The following is a 16,751-nucleotide window of genomic DNA, read 5'->3' as shown; positions in this document are numbered from 1 at the left end:
TGATTTTCTTTTAAATATTACTGATTTAACTCGTATTAATAATAAAAAAAATGTTTTTTTTTATGTAAAAAAACAATTAAAATTATTTTTTAAATTCATGAGCCTTTAATGTACAACTAGTAATTATTTGTGTAATAATTAAGTTATCTTGGTGTTTTTCTTAAGCTCTTGCATATTAATTATTTAAGATATTAGAATGGACAGAAAGTTATTCTGTCAGTTTGTAACTGTATTGTGATGACAGAAGACAATTTTCTGTCTTGTTTATCAGGTGATATCGTATTGTAAGTAAATGTCAATTTAATATTTATAACATACAAACAAACAAAATGATCTATGATTTTGTCAGTATTCCGTTTACTGTTATATTCATATTGTTAATGTGATTGTTTACTTGTTGAAAATTATTTATATTATTTCAGCGTTTTTATGTTTGACAAATCATTTTGTTTTATTTGACAATTTAGTAAACAAAGATACGATGTTTACAACAAATTTGACAAAGTTGAAGCAACTCATGCCGTGTGATTGTAAAAAATCAATACATTTGTCAGTATCACTGTATTATTTGTTGTGCACGTTGCGTTCTCTGCAGCGTTACCTATGCGCAGTGTGATCGCGACCGCCTGCAGTATGCAGCGTGCAGCGTGCAGCGAGGCCGCAGTGTGTGTGCAGTGTGGGGGGAGGGGGGGAGGTGGTGATCGCCGCGGCGTTAGCGGAGGTTCTGTAACACGCATGTACTTTAGAAGTTGATACATCATGTTATACAATAACCATCTCTAATTGAAATATAACATTTACCGGCTAGGAGAGGAAGGGGTTGGGCGTGTGTCGCTGCGGGGGCGGGGACCAGGGCGAGGCGGCGCGTGCGGCGGGGACCGGGGCGGGGGCGGGCGCCCAGGGGTCTGCGGTGACTGGGGCGGGGGCCAGGGGGGCGAGCACGGGGGCGGGAGTGGGCTGAGCACGGGGCGCAGGGGCGGGGGCGGGGGCGAAGGCCAGCGCGCCGCCCAATCCCATCTGCTGCTGCTTCAACTCATTTATCGTCAGTCGCGCCTGTTGAAAAGATTATATAAATTATTTTCTACATTACAAAGCTTTAAGTCCGAATAATTTTGTGTGTGGGGGTTGCGGGGTGCGTACCGGGGGCGGGGGTTGGACGTCGGCGAAGGGGTTGGGCGCAGGGGGCTCGGCCACGGGCTGCAGCAACCGCTCCAGGTTCACCAGGGAGGAGTTCTCGCCGAGGAAGGCCGACGGCGACTTCTTCACGCTGGAAGTCTGCGCGCCGCTCAGGTTGTCACCTACAGACATACAAACATATATGTTACTCGAGTCGTTCACCATGTTACAGCTGGTGGTGGTCAGGTACACACCGAGCAGAGAGAGGTCGAAGGGGTCGTTCTCGACAGGTGGCGCTGCGGCTCGCGGCCGCTGTGACAGAGCATCGAACTGCTGCAGGTCAGCTGAGCTGGGCGACGATAGCACCGACACCGGGGACACGGCCGCGCCCACGCCCACGCCCACGCCCATGCCCGGTACCATCGGCATTGACTTACTCTGCAAATATCCAAAAAAACAAAGTTATTTAATTTCTACCCAAAAGCAAATTGTATCACATTAGTTGTAACGTAGATGTATGTAGGTGACCTGCTGTACGGGAGCCCAGGGGTCGGCGGGGGGAGGCTGCGGGGGCCACACATCTCGCGCCGGACTGCCCACACCCGACCACGCGTCCGGCGACGTGTCCTGCGACATACATACATACATACACTATACACATAAACCACAACAACTAGCGTTGCTAACTTCACACATCTGTCATGAGTATTAACTTCATTGTAATGATAAATAGCTATATAAATTTATACTACTAAAGATTGACATCTGTGACAGTGATAATGAAATGATGTTGTAACGCGAGCTGACAAAGTTAACCTTACCATTGAGTCAGAGAATATACTGACGTCCAAATTCATTGACTTCAACATGGCCGATTGAAAAATAATACATCGTTTAGTTAAACTTAAATTAAATAACAAAAACACATGAAAAGAATTCAACATTCTTTGTAACTTTACATGAAATACACTAAAATTGTACAAAATAATAAAATAAGATAATTATTGGGGGTCATAGTTGAAATGTCACCTGTGTGTTGTGTTGCGGCGAGGGCAGACCCCAGGGGTCGAGTGGCGCTGCGTGGGGGGCCTGCGGGGGGACCGCGCTGGGGCTCAGGTTCACGTCCAGCAGGTCCAGCAGGTGAGACTGCTGCGTCTCCGGCTTCTTCTCCACAGTCTGACCCCTAAAGTGTTGTAATATTTCGTTAACTCTGTCACAAAATACATATCACTAAGATCCTCTGCACTCTAAGCAACTTGGTATATTGATAATATATATATTTTTTTAAGAGGACAGTCTGTTTTATTAACCAAAATAAATGCGTGTAGTTTTTTTTTCTCGGTGTAACAATAATTTGTATACAATGTACAGTTTACCACAGACTGTGCGGCAGACAATCCACGCAGCCAAAGAACCAGCAGTATGGAGCGACAGGCGGCGACAACAGCGCGTAGGGCTCCGCGTACAGCCTCAGATACTCTTGTAGTCTGGGTGGGGACAGGTTAGGGATTATGGGTACGAGTTAGAATTAAGGAATAGGAATTTTAGTGTGGTTTGTAAACATGTGGATCGGGTAACATCAACAATGTACTACGGAAGATGGGAGGAAAGGGGGAGATGAGTAGACGTAACCGTTCCTATCCGTGTAGCGAGGAATACAAAGACGTAAGCTTGTTTGTAGATACACTGACTGTAGGTCGTGCTGCGACTGGCTGATGGCTAGCTGCAGCCGCACGTCGTCAGATCGCCGACGTCGCTCCTCGCGCTCTGCCTCCTCGCGCGACATGGCCAGCGCCAGCTGCAGCTGCAGCTCCTCCTCGCCCGCCGTCAGCGGCCGCGCCAGCTCGGCGTCGCGCCCGCCCCCGCCCCCGCTCACACTCACGCCGCTGCCGATGCTGCCCCACTCCACTGGGGAACTGTTCAGCTGCAATACAACATTGACCGTCGTGAGTGAGTGTTGGTAAACAAATTTTCAATTTAAAATCCGTTAATTGTTTTCTCTGTGATGAGCCTAGATATTAATAGACTAGTGAGGGGCTGACCGGGGGGTAGGTGGGGCTGGCGGGCGAGTCGAGCGCGGCGTCGCTGCCGAGCGCGCTGCCCTGCGCGAACCGCTGCTTGGCCTTCAGCGCCCGCGCGCGCTCGTTCTTTAACCGCTCCTCGTCCTTCAGCAGGTTCACCAGCTGCTTCGCCTTCTCGCGCACGTTCAGACCTGCACATACATCACTCACGCTCTCATACTAATCTAACCATCTTCACCTCTACTGTGGTGGAGTAGACGCATTAAAAATATTTACATGGCAGCAAAATTATATGAAGACATTTATTATATCACTTGCTGTCGCCCTCGATTCTGTCCGCGCGTACTTAAAACAAATTGCATTAGTAGATTATGTGTTCTTCCAGACTATGCTCTACCTCCATACAAAATTTCATCGAGATCCTTGTAGCCGTTATGGAGATACCTTCTAACAAACATCCATTTAAACGTTCACATTTATAATCATCGTAATTCGTAGCATATTCGTAAACCTGAAGGTGTTGTTAGGTTTGTTAAAAGGTTGCTATCTTCCGATGTAGATACTGCAATTATCATAATTATCAAAGCACGCAAAGGTCGAGCTATAACTTCACGTAGTTTGTTATATAAAATGTGCACACTTTAAGTTATTGCATAGTTGTAAGTCACGGTTGAAAATATAAACTTATTTTTTACTTGAACTTGACCAATCCGTGAGCCGATGACTCAGTAACTCTGAATGCTTCATCGTGCGTAACATGGAGCAAGGTCGATGCCTCGGTTGTGCTCAATTTTAACAATAATATTTGCTGCTTTAACACCTAATTGAAAATTGTACAATAATCGTAACATATAATATTTTTTAGAAACTATATTTTTATATGACAAAAATAGTAAGTAACAGTAATACTACAATGAAAACAAAAATTGAACAATAATTGGCAATTTTTTTGTACATGGCAACAATTAATAATTCTAGTCGTATTTGTGTGTTCATACATATATGAACAGCATTGTTTGTTCGTCTGTGTACGCGCTAATTGTCGCCTTGTAACAATTATAGTGGTTGCCAAGGCAACGAACAACGCCTACAATAATGTTATAGTGTTACATCTCTGATATAAAATACCACAAATTATTTACTCTTGTATATTTAGTTCTAATCAGGATACTGTATAGAGTGAAAGAAGAAGATTTTTACACAGTAGTTAATTTGAATTCGTTGTTTACTTAAGGTCAAATTTCAACTATTCAACATAATTTTAGTCTACATTTAGCTCACCTTGGTCTTTCCCCTCCTCCATATATTGGAAGTCTTTAAGCGTGTGTATAGCAAATATATTTTCCTTGCACTGCATGGCGACCTTCTCGCTGCCAGTCTTGATGAGGTACTCCATGAGGACTAATGCCTTGTAGACGTGCCGCCAGTTCTTGCCGTGGTCGTTGAGTCGTTTCCATATCATCTGCATGATCTCCGTGAATGCCATCACGTTGTACGTGAGGTCCGCAATCTCGGCCATGAGGGTGCTCGACGGACCCCATGGGTCGTTCGAGGTCGCCTCGCGCACTTTAACCTGAAATACACAATAACATACGTGAACATCTTTTATATTTTGATGACCAACATGTTCAAGTTGTGTAATCACCGAGCTGTTTGTGATATTGATCATTTCTTATATCAAGTCATTCTTTCAATGACTACTGTTACTAACACGGTAAATAATAAATACGAGCTATTTATAAATTGTTTGCTTACACATATATATTCGCCGACGTTTTATGATATGTATACATTTGATTTAATGTAAAAATATATAATGTACGTAAGTAACATTTGATAACGTTGTTTCTATTTGTAAAACCGCAAAACTGGAGGATATAATATACTACCAGTGTAAAGTTTGCATTTACGTCAGCGATTAACACAAGAACAGTAACATTTGTAACTTTAAGCCATTGCCCTAATTGTTTCAGATGTTAATATAAATTTGCATATTTTGCACAACGATCTTCACATTTGTTGCCAAATAATTATGTCACAAATTGCAACGTGTACAAACATATAACGTTAAATATAGAAAAAAAATGATTGATACTCAGATAGATCAATAATCTTACTAATATTATAAAGGCGAATGGATGGATGGATGGATGGATGGATGGATGGATGGATGGATGGATGGATGGATGTATGTCTGTTTGAAGAAATCTTCGGAACGGCTCAATGGATCTTGATGAAATTTAGCACAGATGTAGAAGATAGTCTGGAAGAACACATAGGCTACTTATTACGTTTTTTTTTTGTGCGCGGACGGAGTCGCGGGTGACAACTAGTGTTAAATAATTGTAACTACCACCTTGTATTTGTATGATGTGCTTGTAATAAGAGAAGTGTACGAGTCGATCTATCAAGACATGCAATTGTTTAGAAAGAAAAAAGAGATGAAAAGAAATCCAGATTCAAGAACAGAGCGAAATAAAACTACATATCCACCGGACCAATGTAACTGTATTCGTCGGATGGGTCGTAAAAATCAATGCATCTATAGTTGTTACGATGTTGAGGATAAGATGCGTGCTTTAATCATCATTTAAAATATAAAAGATAAGCAATAACAGGAAACTATCCGGCGAGCCGGCGACATGTAATAGTGACGCGCGGTGTCGCAGCGGAAGTGACGCGGCAAGGAAGCGACACGACCGCCAGTAATTAGGGCGCGCACACACAACCGGCGGAGCGGATTGCGCGGCGCAAGGTCAATGCCTCTTAACGGCTCGCCTCCTACCACCAGTTTGTTTTATAACTGTACTCTTTTTATAAAAATTAAATAAAAATATTATTTGAAAAATAGAAATGCCGTAAAAGTAATCCAATATTTTTATTAATTCGTCACAAATATTACAGAAAAATATTTTGAACGTATAATCTGACAAATACTTTAACTTTAGTCTGTTTTTAAAAATGAAATAAATATTGATATTATCCTAAAACACTTTATAATTTTATAATTCCTGGTTAAAGACAGGAAGATTTATGTTAAGTATATTAAATACGTTCCAAAAGTATGTGTGTGTACACGGTTTTACACGGACGAAACTCATCGAATTTTGTCTGTACGTGTATTGCCTTGTAAGTACAGTCGATTGTTTATTAAAGCACGTGGTTGATTGATACCAGTAGTACAATGTTTGGAGCCCACTCAATAACCTAAGTAGGTACATGTAACAACGGTTTGAGCTCTAGGTCCTGGGCGAGATTTCTACAGCGCTTTCTATTTTTTTTTACCATGTCGGGGGGGATATAAAAAAGGTTATGTGAGACAGTGTAAATCGGACCTGTGGCGCCCCTTTCTACCCTGTGCCTTGGGCGATCGCCCAACCGCGCCCTATTCTAACGCCAGCCCTGGGCTCATGGGTAAATAATCAATACCAAAAATACTTTTCATTCATTCGCTATTGTATTATTATATCTTTACGATTCACGATTTATAAAAAGATTTCGTCACCTTTACATTATCTCTTTGTGCAAAGGTTAGGAAGCTTTGTTAAACATCACACGGCGGAAAATTCCTTATACATTTTTCCTACAAATAACCTTACTTCAGCTAATTATAAAGTAAAACACGTCACTTGGTTACAGATTCCAAGTTCGATTGTAAAATAAGGAAATTACTTCCTTATTTTACAATGGGTTCAAGGAAAATGGGACGGAAACAGTCCGTCAAGAAAAAAAATATAGGTATGATGGACCAACTTTCATTTTATAGGTACTCTACTATGGTATTACATATTTACCAAAAAATACGATTGGTAAATGTATTTTTTTATTCTGAAGGTGATAAGAAATCTGTAAAGTGCGATATTTTCCACATGCAATTCCTGGGGACTATAAAGTGGTCAGAATTGTTACCTGGGCATCAGAGTAGTTGTGCGCAAGATTTTTAATATTCCTCCTTAGGCCCGCCACGTTTACTTGCATGTCGTCCCGGCTGCGGGGCATCTGGAACAAATACAACATTAAATTTATTACTGACCCAGTCTACATGATCTTATGTACCTATCCAAAAGTTATTATTAAAGCTTATCAGTAACGTCAAAAAGAAAACAAGTGCATCAAGTAAGGGCCGGCTACCGTAATAGCAAAGGAACATTGAATTTACAGTCGAGGGCTTTAATTTGCTATCCATTTCGAAGAAAAGTTTGACGCTTTGAATGCAATTACAGTGTAAACTCTTTATAACGTTATCCTTTATAACAATAAACTCCCTGTAACGTTGAAGTAAGCCCAACTTGGTTGGTTTACGTTAAAACCCACATATTGAAACACTCTTTATAGTGATACACCATTGTATATTAGGAAGAAATGTGTTCATATTTGTAGAGAGTAAATATTTATTATCGGTATTATTGTTTATGTTATGTTATCTTGTTAATTTGGTTGTTTCTTTGTTCACTCCATATAACGATAACTCTCTATAACAACAGAAATGCTCAGTCCCTTGAGTTTCGTTATAAAGAGTTTACACTGTATGTCAAAAATTTGTAGCAACACATGAAAAAGCTGAATTATAGTTCTTATGGGTACAGTTTGGTGTACGATAATTCGAGCTTCAGTCTGTTACAAGTTTTCATGACATCTTCGAAATGCCACAAATCATAACAGACATAATGAAACAAATAAATTTAGTGTCAAGCTACAAAAAAACTGACGCTTTAGCAAGATTAAGATAGAGCTGAGGTTCGTCGTTGGTCGTTGTGCCTTTTGTGCGTAGATAAAGAAACGTCTGTATCAAAATTTGAACAAAGGAGCATTGGCCTGACACCGGCTTATTGTTTTGAATGTCGCACGATAACAATGAACATTTTTTTCGTATAACGCCATCGAGATATACAATATCTTATCATATCTACAATTCGGTGCAAAATTACAATTTCTATTCTATCCAATAAAACTATTTTAATAAGAATTGAAGATAATTTCTAGAACTTTATAAGACTGATATTTTTTTTTATCAAAATCAGCATTCGGGGTGTTGAGATTTTACCATAAACCACTAGTCAGACGAGAAATTTTCGCATTACTTCTTCGCAAACTACAATCGATTTGCCAATCAAAACAACTTGGCCGTAAGTAAACAATAAAATATGAATGAATGCTATGCAAGAACCAATATAATTTTAGTTCTACCATACGTAGATTCGCAGCGAATGTTTGGCTGGCAGCACATTTCGCAAACATCACGTGCCAAATTCCTATCGGTTATTATTTTAAACAAAGAATATGTATTAAGCGAAAGCAATACGTGTTTTAACATTATATCTTACTAATATTATAAATGCGAATGTTTAGATGGATAGATGGATGTTGGAAGAACACAGAGGCTTAGGTTTTTATTAAGTTTTTTTTTAATTCCGCGCGGATAGTTGATGATAAAAATAAGGTCATAAATTAATCATACAATTTTTTTCTAATTAATGCGAGACGATTTTCCAAATTAGTTTTAGAGACAATGTTTATCTTTATAAAACAAATTAAAACTCCAAAACATTTTTAGCAACCACAATATTGTGTATGTGTTTGTTATAAAATTAACATTATGAGTTTTAAAAGTGTCAGAACTAATATTTAACACTTTATTAAAAACTAAAAAATAAACATAATAATGGTGGTACACAATTTTTCTTAAAGGTAAACTTTGTAATATAAATGAAAACAGTGAGGAAATTTACTACACAAATTGCCTCTTTTGTATGTTTATTATTCATGGCGATTTTGTTAATAATTTAATATTTCATAGATAACCGTTTTTATTGGAATTCATAAAACAAAAATTAGTAATGTATCTCGAAAATAAATTCAATGTTGATAACAATCCACAACAGTTCAAACCAATGTCAAAGTCGATATGTAACCCTACCAGACCCATAGTAATAACGATGCACAACCCCAAGTGGGCCATTGACTTCCCAACTCACACCCCTAACTGTGTCCCCAGTGGCAACCCTCCGTCGCCTACGTCACTACTCACTATTTATGTTTCGCGGGACGTAAACAAAGCGGCGACGCGTCGCTAGTTATTTTCGCAAGTGCTGTTGACCCTGCCCCCGCGCGCCCAATAAACACGCACGGTGGAGGGATTGGAGTGGGGAGAGGGGATACACCGTCTTTGATATTGACACAAGCGTAATCACAAAGAATTATCACTAGTTCACCACAGTTCCACGCAAGGTAAAAATTACTGCCAATTTTAATCCTAACAGAAGAAATATTGATACTCAGTTGTAAAAGGTAGTTTGGAAGAAATATAACGTGCAAGTTATCTTGTCACTTATTGCGAACTTGTGAATACAGGCCTTCGTAAGTTTTACACTCTCCAAAGTCATATCGAAAGACAGTATAATACATAAGGACAATAATAATACATAAGTACAAGATAAAAAATATCAAATAGAATAGCTTTATAAGATTACGCTGTGTTTACATAAAGGAAGCTGTATAAGTGTACCGCGTGACCCTCGCTTACCGCGTATCCAATTAACAGATGGGAGTGAGAATGGGGGAGAAATGGGCTCCTCAAAGTGGCTATATAGCATATGATCATAACTGGGTACTTACCCTAAAGTATGTTCTAAATTTAGCTAATATTTCGTGCATGTCTCATCATCTCCCTGTCCTTAGCCCACTTTATGTTTGTTTCGGTAGGATTTCGACGTTCTGATCGCTTTTCTACATTTTTACGAATTATTTCTATTTCATTAACTTATTATATAAAACGCGGGGGAGCTCTCATAGTTTTATTATGGACATTCCTGTGTTAGATTCATTGAAATGGTATTCCAATGTCTTCAAACAGAAAATACAACAAGCCTTTTGTTTATTCTCAAATCCTATACTGATAAAATTGTAATTTTGAATTATAAAATTATTTAAGACTAGACTATTATAAGACTAGCTGTAGATTAAGTTTGTATGGCGCGAATTCTTGTTTCTATAAAAGAGGCTTTTTTTAATTCAAATTTAAACAGCTGGTAATAATATATGTACAATATATCATTGAAATCTCGATATCTCAATGTTACAAGAGGAAGCAAGTTCTACAAAGTCATCTTCCGAAACTACATTTCTGCAAACATCACTAAATAAATATAACATTTTCCACTTTAAAAAATCAGCAATATTCCAAGTAAGAAAGAATAAAATCAATGAAATTAAAATATCTAATCAACAGCCAGATATAACGATCTCGACCTACCAAATATATTCCACTGAACAATACACTGAAAACCAAAAATGAACCTTTAAAATGATACTCACAAACTAACTAGTACTGGGATCAACTTATTAAGTTTTACTTAAGTAGTTATTGCTTAAGCAAGGCTACAAACACTGGTGCAAAATAAATGTCCACACACACAACAGCACGTCCACGTTGTTTTGCATTCAACAAATGTTTAGTGTTTACACAATGAGGTCACTTTCACACTGGGCACACCGCTCTGCGATAAGGTATCACTGCGTCAATGCGAGACGTGCGACATCGCGGCGTGCGTGTCGCTCGTGTGGCCACGCCACTGCATGTCACCGCTGTCCGATGACGACTGCATCGACTGAATGCGGAGGGCTAAGACGTCGCTATACAGCGGGTTGCGAATAGCTGCTTACGTATTATTAATCTATTAAAAAAAATTATATCTAAAAGACAAGAATCCAGTTAGGACTATAATGGGTAAGCTCAGTGATAAGCACATTCATAATAGAAGCCCTACCTCTAATTGTGTCTCAATTTTACGTCGGCAACCTCGAATATAACCTTTACCGAAAATTTATTTCGAACCATCGTTTCAATCTTTAATTTAGAAGTAATATAAAGTGATGGTGTGTTCAGAGCCTAATCCGGCGAGGGTTGGTTGAGTAACAAAGTGGGAGGAAGCAGTACAACGGCCGGCAGGCGGCGACGCGAGGCACAGCGCACACACCATGCATGTAGCCATGAGCGTTTAACACTTATGCAGAGATTCCTATTTTTTCCTAAATTAAATCCCTTTCAAAATGTTACTGGTTTCGGAAACCAACTGCAGCTACAGATCTTATCAACTTATACCTCAAATTTCCGCCATCGTACAGCCCCACAGAGGTTTCCATGGACCCTAGTCCAACTGAATCACTTTGAAAATCACTACTCTAAACGGCAAACGAGGGTTGAGTTTACGCACACTGAATCTCTGTCTAGTTCGACTGCAACGATCGAAACTGGCTGGATTTTTATTTCTATTTCTTAGATTAGTTAAGGAATAACATATATATTAATCAACACCGTATTATATTATTTAATTCGCATTTTTATTATCTTTAGATGCTTACAGATAACAGAATGATTTCTATTAATTGTGAAAAATATATAAAAACAAGTGATTCAAACATATGATCTAACCTTTGTAAGCAGTTATCAAAAACATTAAACTAATCACATTGCCTATTTTTACAAAGGGTAAAACAGGAAAGATTTTTCGGCAGTTCTTCCGGCAAACTTTCGATTGCTCAGCAGAACTGGGGACTTCCCCAATATTTCACTAATGACTTAAAGTGTGACGCATAAAATACGCGAAGTCATTACACCTGTGCATGGGACTAGCTTAAATTTGCAAGTTTACAACGAACCTTCTTTTTTAACATATTAAGTATTTTTCACAGTGTTTTCTAAAGTGAAATAAAACATTCGTCGCAAAACCAAAAAGTACATAGGTAAAGTCTTAAGCACTGCTCCAATCGTACCCTTCTCTTGTCCCATTCTTATAATTTTTTAAAAAGTCTATTCAATGAGAAATAAATTATAAACTCACGTACACAGACATAACTGGTAGCTATTTAATCAGTAAAAAAGTTACGTAACGTGCAAAAACGAGTAAATACAACGAAAAAAAAAAACTCGCGTCTGTGCACTTCTTTGGTTTGCTAATCGCTTTAACCGCGCGGATATTCCGATTTGCAGTGACGTAATCCACTCTTACGTGCCTGTGGTAAGGTTAGCTTGACGTTTGTTTACATAACCGTATTTATAGCTTTACTCATATTTATCTTAGAAATGAGCAAAAAAGTAGAATTCATGTTGCAAAATTTGTAGTGTCATTCTACCAACTAGATCGATATCTTACTAAAGATTATCGAGAGTATATAATGAGGTTTGTATTGATTCGTTCTTATACGTAATATAAGACCTTTAGTGATGGATTAGAAGTAGTAGGAGACCTTATCAGTGTTGGTTGACTTACGACAAATTGGTAGCTAACTATATTAATTACTTAGATAGTTACGCACTAGTAATAAAATAGGTGCAAATAAAAAAAAAACACTTTTACAATTAAAGTCAGGATCCACGATAACACACTGCAGCTAGTATCACTACAGATATGTGGTATTGGAACATAAAATGAATGCCTTAAGCTCTGTCTAACTGTAAATGATCTGTTGCATTGCGCACGGCTGGCGAGTCGCGTTCCGTGCTTTATTAGTACGCGCATAGCTGCGGAGGTGGCATACCCATTTGTACTGTTACTGTGCTCCTAACATAATAGGTTTGCAGAATCGAACCGGTGAGCGAGACGTGCGTTGAACCCACGACCACTAAACATAGTAACGTCTGTAGTTGATATTACTGGATGCTTCACTTTTCACAGAATGGTCGAGATGATGAACTTCTATTGAAAATACACACAACTTTCAGCAGACACTTAAAACTGACAACTGTAAAAACACTGGCTCGACTGAACTGAACTGAAGTCGAACGTAATACGAGTGTCATTGTATTTGCACGTGTTTTACGACGATTTTGCTAATCCATCATCAAAGTGTCGCTCCGTGTGCGAGAGCGTTCGTAGCTCCGACAACGAGATCGTTGAACCTCTCTATTGGGGCACGTCCGCCCAGGCCACAGATGACATCTAACTCCCTCACTAACTAAATTGCAACCAAAATCAACTTCAAACATTTATTGTATATATCACCATTAGATTTATAATTCAGCATGGATAATTTGGTTCGTCAAATTTTCTATCTAATAACATCTCGAGCAACAAATAACAATTCACCGAAATGAAAAGGGTAAGAAACAAGGGTGCATCATGTAACTAACGAACTTTCCACATGTTGGTATCTGGTCATGTGTGTGTAATTATAATTAAATTCGAACTGCCCTAGTTATGGACTAATGCTGGAAGACTGGAATCTAGTATTTCTACTTACATGACAGATGTTTGATATTTATTTTTACAAGCTCAATCAACGTAAACTCATATTTATAATAACACATTATATATCAACAAATATACAAGTCACTGAGTACTTTACCTCGTCTATAACTATTGTTATATCTAATAATACATATATAGACTCACAAAATTATGATAACATGATAATCGTTAGGTCCTTCATATGACTATGAGTCAGTGATAAGAGGTAGAGGAAATTAATGTGCTCGATTCACATGGATGAGGTTCTACGAAATGTGAAAATTGAGCTCGCGCTCACCTGATACGTGGACACATAAATACAACAGTCAAAATTCTGAGAAAACAGGCAAGATCCTGTTTCGTTTACCTTTTAGTCTGCTTCGATATTCACAATTCTCTCATTCATACATTCTTTTTTGTTTTCTTTCGTCTTTGATTCCGGTCTTTAAATTTTTGTTGCTGTACAGATATAGTATAGATCAGGTTAACAAACGAATATTATGACCGCAAAACACTCACGTACATTTGTCCGGTGTTGGTACCGACTAATTTCGAGTCTATCGGTAGCCCTTCATTAGGGTGATTGGGTCTGGTATTATTTCGCGGACGCCGAACATCGCTCACTTACAAATGCCTTACGAAAGTTTGAATAATTGAATATTCTGACCGTTTGATCTACCCGTTTATAAGATCATATCTGGAACTATGACGTCAAAATTCCGGTATTTTCCAGTCTTGTAAAATAAGCTACTGTCAACAATAAATTAAGTCCTAGACAATTATCCAACTACAACTAAAGAGCAACTTTGTCGTAAAGGTCAGTGTTGCTATAAATACAATACCGTGCGACCTAAAATCGATAATTAGCATGGTAGCCAAGGCCTATGGAATGGTAAAAAAACCATTAACTAACACTATTGAATGCTTTATACTGATCAGAAAGCGGAAAGATTTGCCTAAACAAAAACTTGTAGCAGAATTACTACGTTAAGGATGCTATAACACTGTGAAACCCAGAAAATATTCATCGTTCCAAAAAAATTAATAAAAACAAATAAACATTTTTTGGTGGAATTTAAATTTTATCAAGAAAGTCCGTTACCATTTTGTAACAGCTAATCCAGGATCATATCTAGAAACTCTTTATTTATTCCCGAGTAAAATGCCATCAACACATTACTTCTACATTAACGTCACTTTCACATACTGACACTAATAATACTGCACGAAATAAACTCCTAAATATTAATTGACTTATTGTAGATCGTTGACCAACTAAATGGATGAAACTTAATCCACACAAGTATCCAATTACTTAAATGTTTGTTAGCAAAATACATCAAGGTCTATTTTTTTATGAGAGAGACTAAAAAAAATAAGTTGCCAGCTTTTTGTACTTCTTTATAATAAACTAGCTTTTACCCGCGACTCCGTCCGCGCGGAATAAAAAATAGAAAACGGGGTAAAAATTATTGTATGTCTGTTTCCTGGTTCTAAGCTACCGGACCACCAATTTTCAGTGTAATTGATTCAGCCGTTCTTGAGTTATAAATAGTGTAACTAACACAACTTTCTTTTATATATATAGATATAAGATTATCGTGAAATACAGTAAATGTTGTTATTTAAAACATACAATTAAGCATAACTGAATACTATACGAGAAATATATTTTTAATTTATTAACAGGTATTCATCAGACCCAAATAATTTATGCTCAATGTCTGAAAAATATAAAGAACTAGCTATCACCGGCAACTTAAAAAAAACTTTATGATTAGCCTAAGTGTTCAGACTGTGTTCTACATCAGTGCCAAATTTTACCAAGATCCGTTGAGCTGTTTCGTAGATACCTTCAAACAAACATCTATCCATCCATCCAAACATTCATATTTATTTTTAATATTAGTGAGATTTTGAGAGAGTTTTGAATGGGTTAGAATATACTTGTACTTTGTATTATTTAATTTCTCATATTATATGTTTTATATATGTGGTTGAGAGGTTACTTTTATTAAATAAGAATTTAAGAAGTGACAAGTTTTGAACATTTCAACAGTAAAAATATTAAAAACACATTTTCACATTAGAAAAATTTAGTCATTTACAATAATATGTTTTATATTTATATAATAGTTGTAAAAGTGTAGAAAAGTATTTGAAATACTCACAAGATATTTTTCTTTACGATGAGAAATAAATAGTTGATGAAGAATAAATTTTTGACACTTGTATAAGGGATCACACTTTTACACCTATCAGCTTCATATCACAAATGCTGATAACATTTATCATTATCATACACATTAGCACAAAGACTTTTCTACTTTAACGCCACTGACGTCACAAAACAACAAAACACACAAACAAGCAGTAACAACACTTTTATATTTGAACTGGAAAAGTGTGAAGTACACTAAAAGTTTAAAGTTCAAAAACAAACATGAATTTAAAATATCAAAAACAAAGTTTTGACTGGTAAATGTAAGCCTTCACTAAAACACAGTTAACAAAATTGTGTCGTGGCCGATTAGATGAATAAAAAGATAATGACGAGGACAAATTGATGCAACATCGTAAACTTACCAAAGAGTTGCTGATCGGCTAGTGCTACTTAAATTTACTTTTTCTTTATTTGATTCGTCAGCGTAAAAACGTATCACACATTGTATTATAACCACTTATCACAACACGATATCACCCGATTTACTATTTAATTTTGTACAATTTCTGTCTAAACAAAACACTTTTTGACGAATTGACAGAGTCGTCTCAGTCATGACAAATCAACATGTCCTCCAATTCCAACTCTACATCCGGTCATGAATGGTATTAAAATATTGTGGGTTGACTACTATCAACTAAGGAACATGGTCCTCAAAATTGTACAATTCTGTTAGTACTTAAAAATAAAATAATAGTGAAATGTAGAAGTATGTGAACGAAATTTTTAAAAATGAAATTGATATGTCATTGATAAAGAAAAGTTTTGAATTTTTATGAATTGAAACTGGAATTTTATCCTAAAATGATTCAAATATAATTTTTCAAGTTAAATAACACTAAAGTTATTATAAAGTATTTGTTTTAAATAAACTGTGTAAAATTATATTTGGGGCAACGAAACGTAGTGAGGAATCAGAAACGCTATCTGCCAAATGTTACTAACCAAAAATCTAATCTAGTACTAATTAATCGAAATTAGTGTAAATGATGTTAGCTTTGGATTAAACAATTTAAAAGTTTTAAAATCTCACCGTTTCCTTAAGAGTAAATTTTAGAAGAAAAAAAAATGTTTTGGGGTCCTTTAAATAAGCAACAAATTTTTCCGTAGGACATGGCAACAATAAAACCTACGTCATTTAATTATTATAAAAAAGTTAATTTA

At 37.2% G+C, this 16,751-nt stretch overlaps 1 protein-coding gene across 1 annotated transcript; it reads right to left on the bottom strand.

Moving 5' to 3' along the window:
* Window positions 1-505: 505 nt before the first annotated feature.
* Window positions 506-16,251, bottom strand: LOC106721375 (epsin-2). Its single transcript, XM_045679556.1, has 12 exons — window positions 15,950-16,251; window positions 7,047-7,136; window positions 4,419-4,710; window positions 3,159-3,328; window positions 2,808-3,040; window positions 2,146-2,299; window positions 1,938-1,976; window positions 1,645-1,743; window positions 1,371-1,554; window positions 1,141-1,298; window positions 802-1,053; window positions 506-724 (listed from the first exon to the last, which is right to left on the bottom strand). Exons 2-11 carry the CDS (start codon window positions 7,134-7,136, stop codon window positions 805-807), a joined length of 1,668 nt encoding a protein of 555 aa, XP_045535512.1. The 5' UTR covers window positions 15,950-16,251; the 3' UTR covers window positions 506-724; window positions 802-804.
* Between the last annotated feature and the right edge of the window lie 500 nt (window positions 16,252-16,751).

Source organism: Papilio machaon, chromosome 10, assembly GCF_912999745.1.
Source record: "Papilio machaon chromosome 10, ilPapMach1.1, whole genome shotgun sequence".
In the NCBI taxonomy this organism is placed as follows: Eukaryota; Metazoa; Arthropoda; class Insecta; order Lepidoptera; family Papilionidae; genus Papilio; species Papilio machaon.
This window is presented reverse-complemented; position numbering and strand designations above follow the sequence as displayed.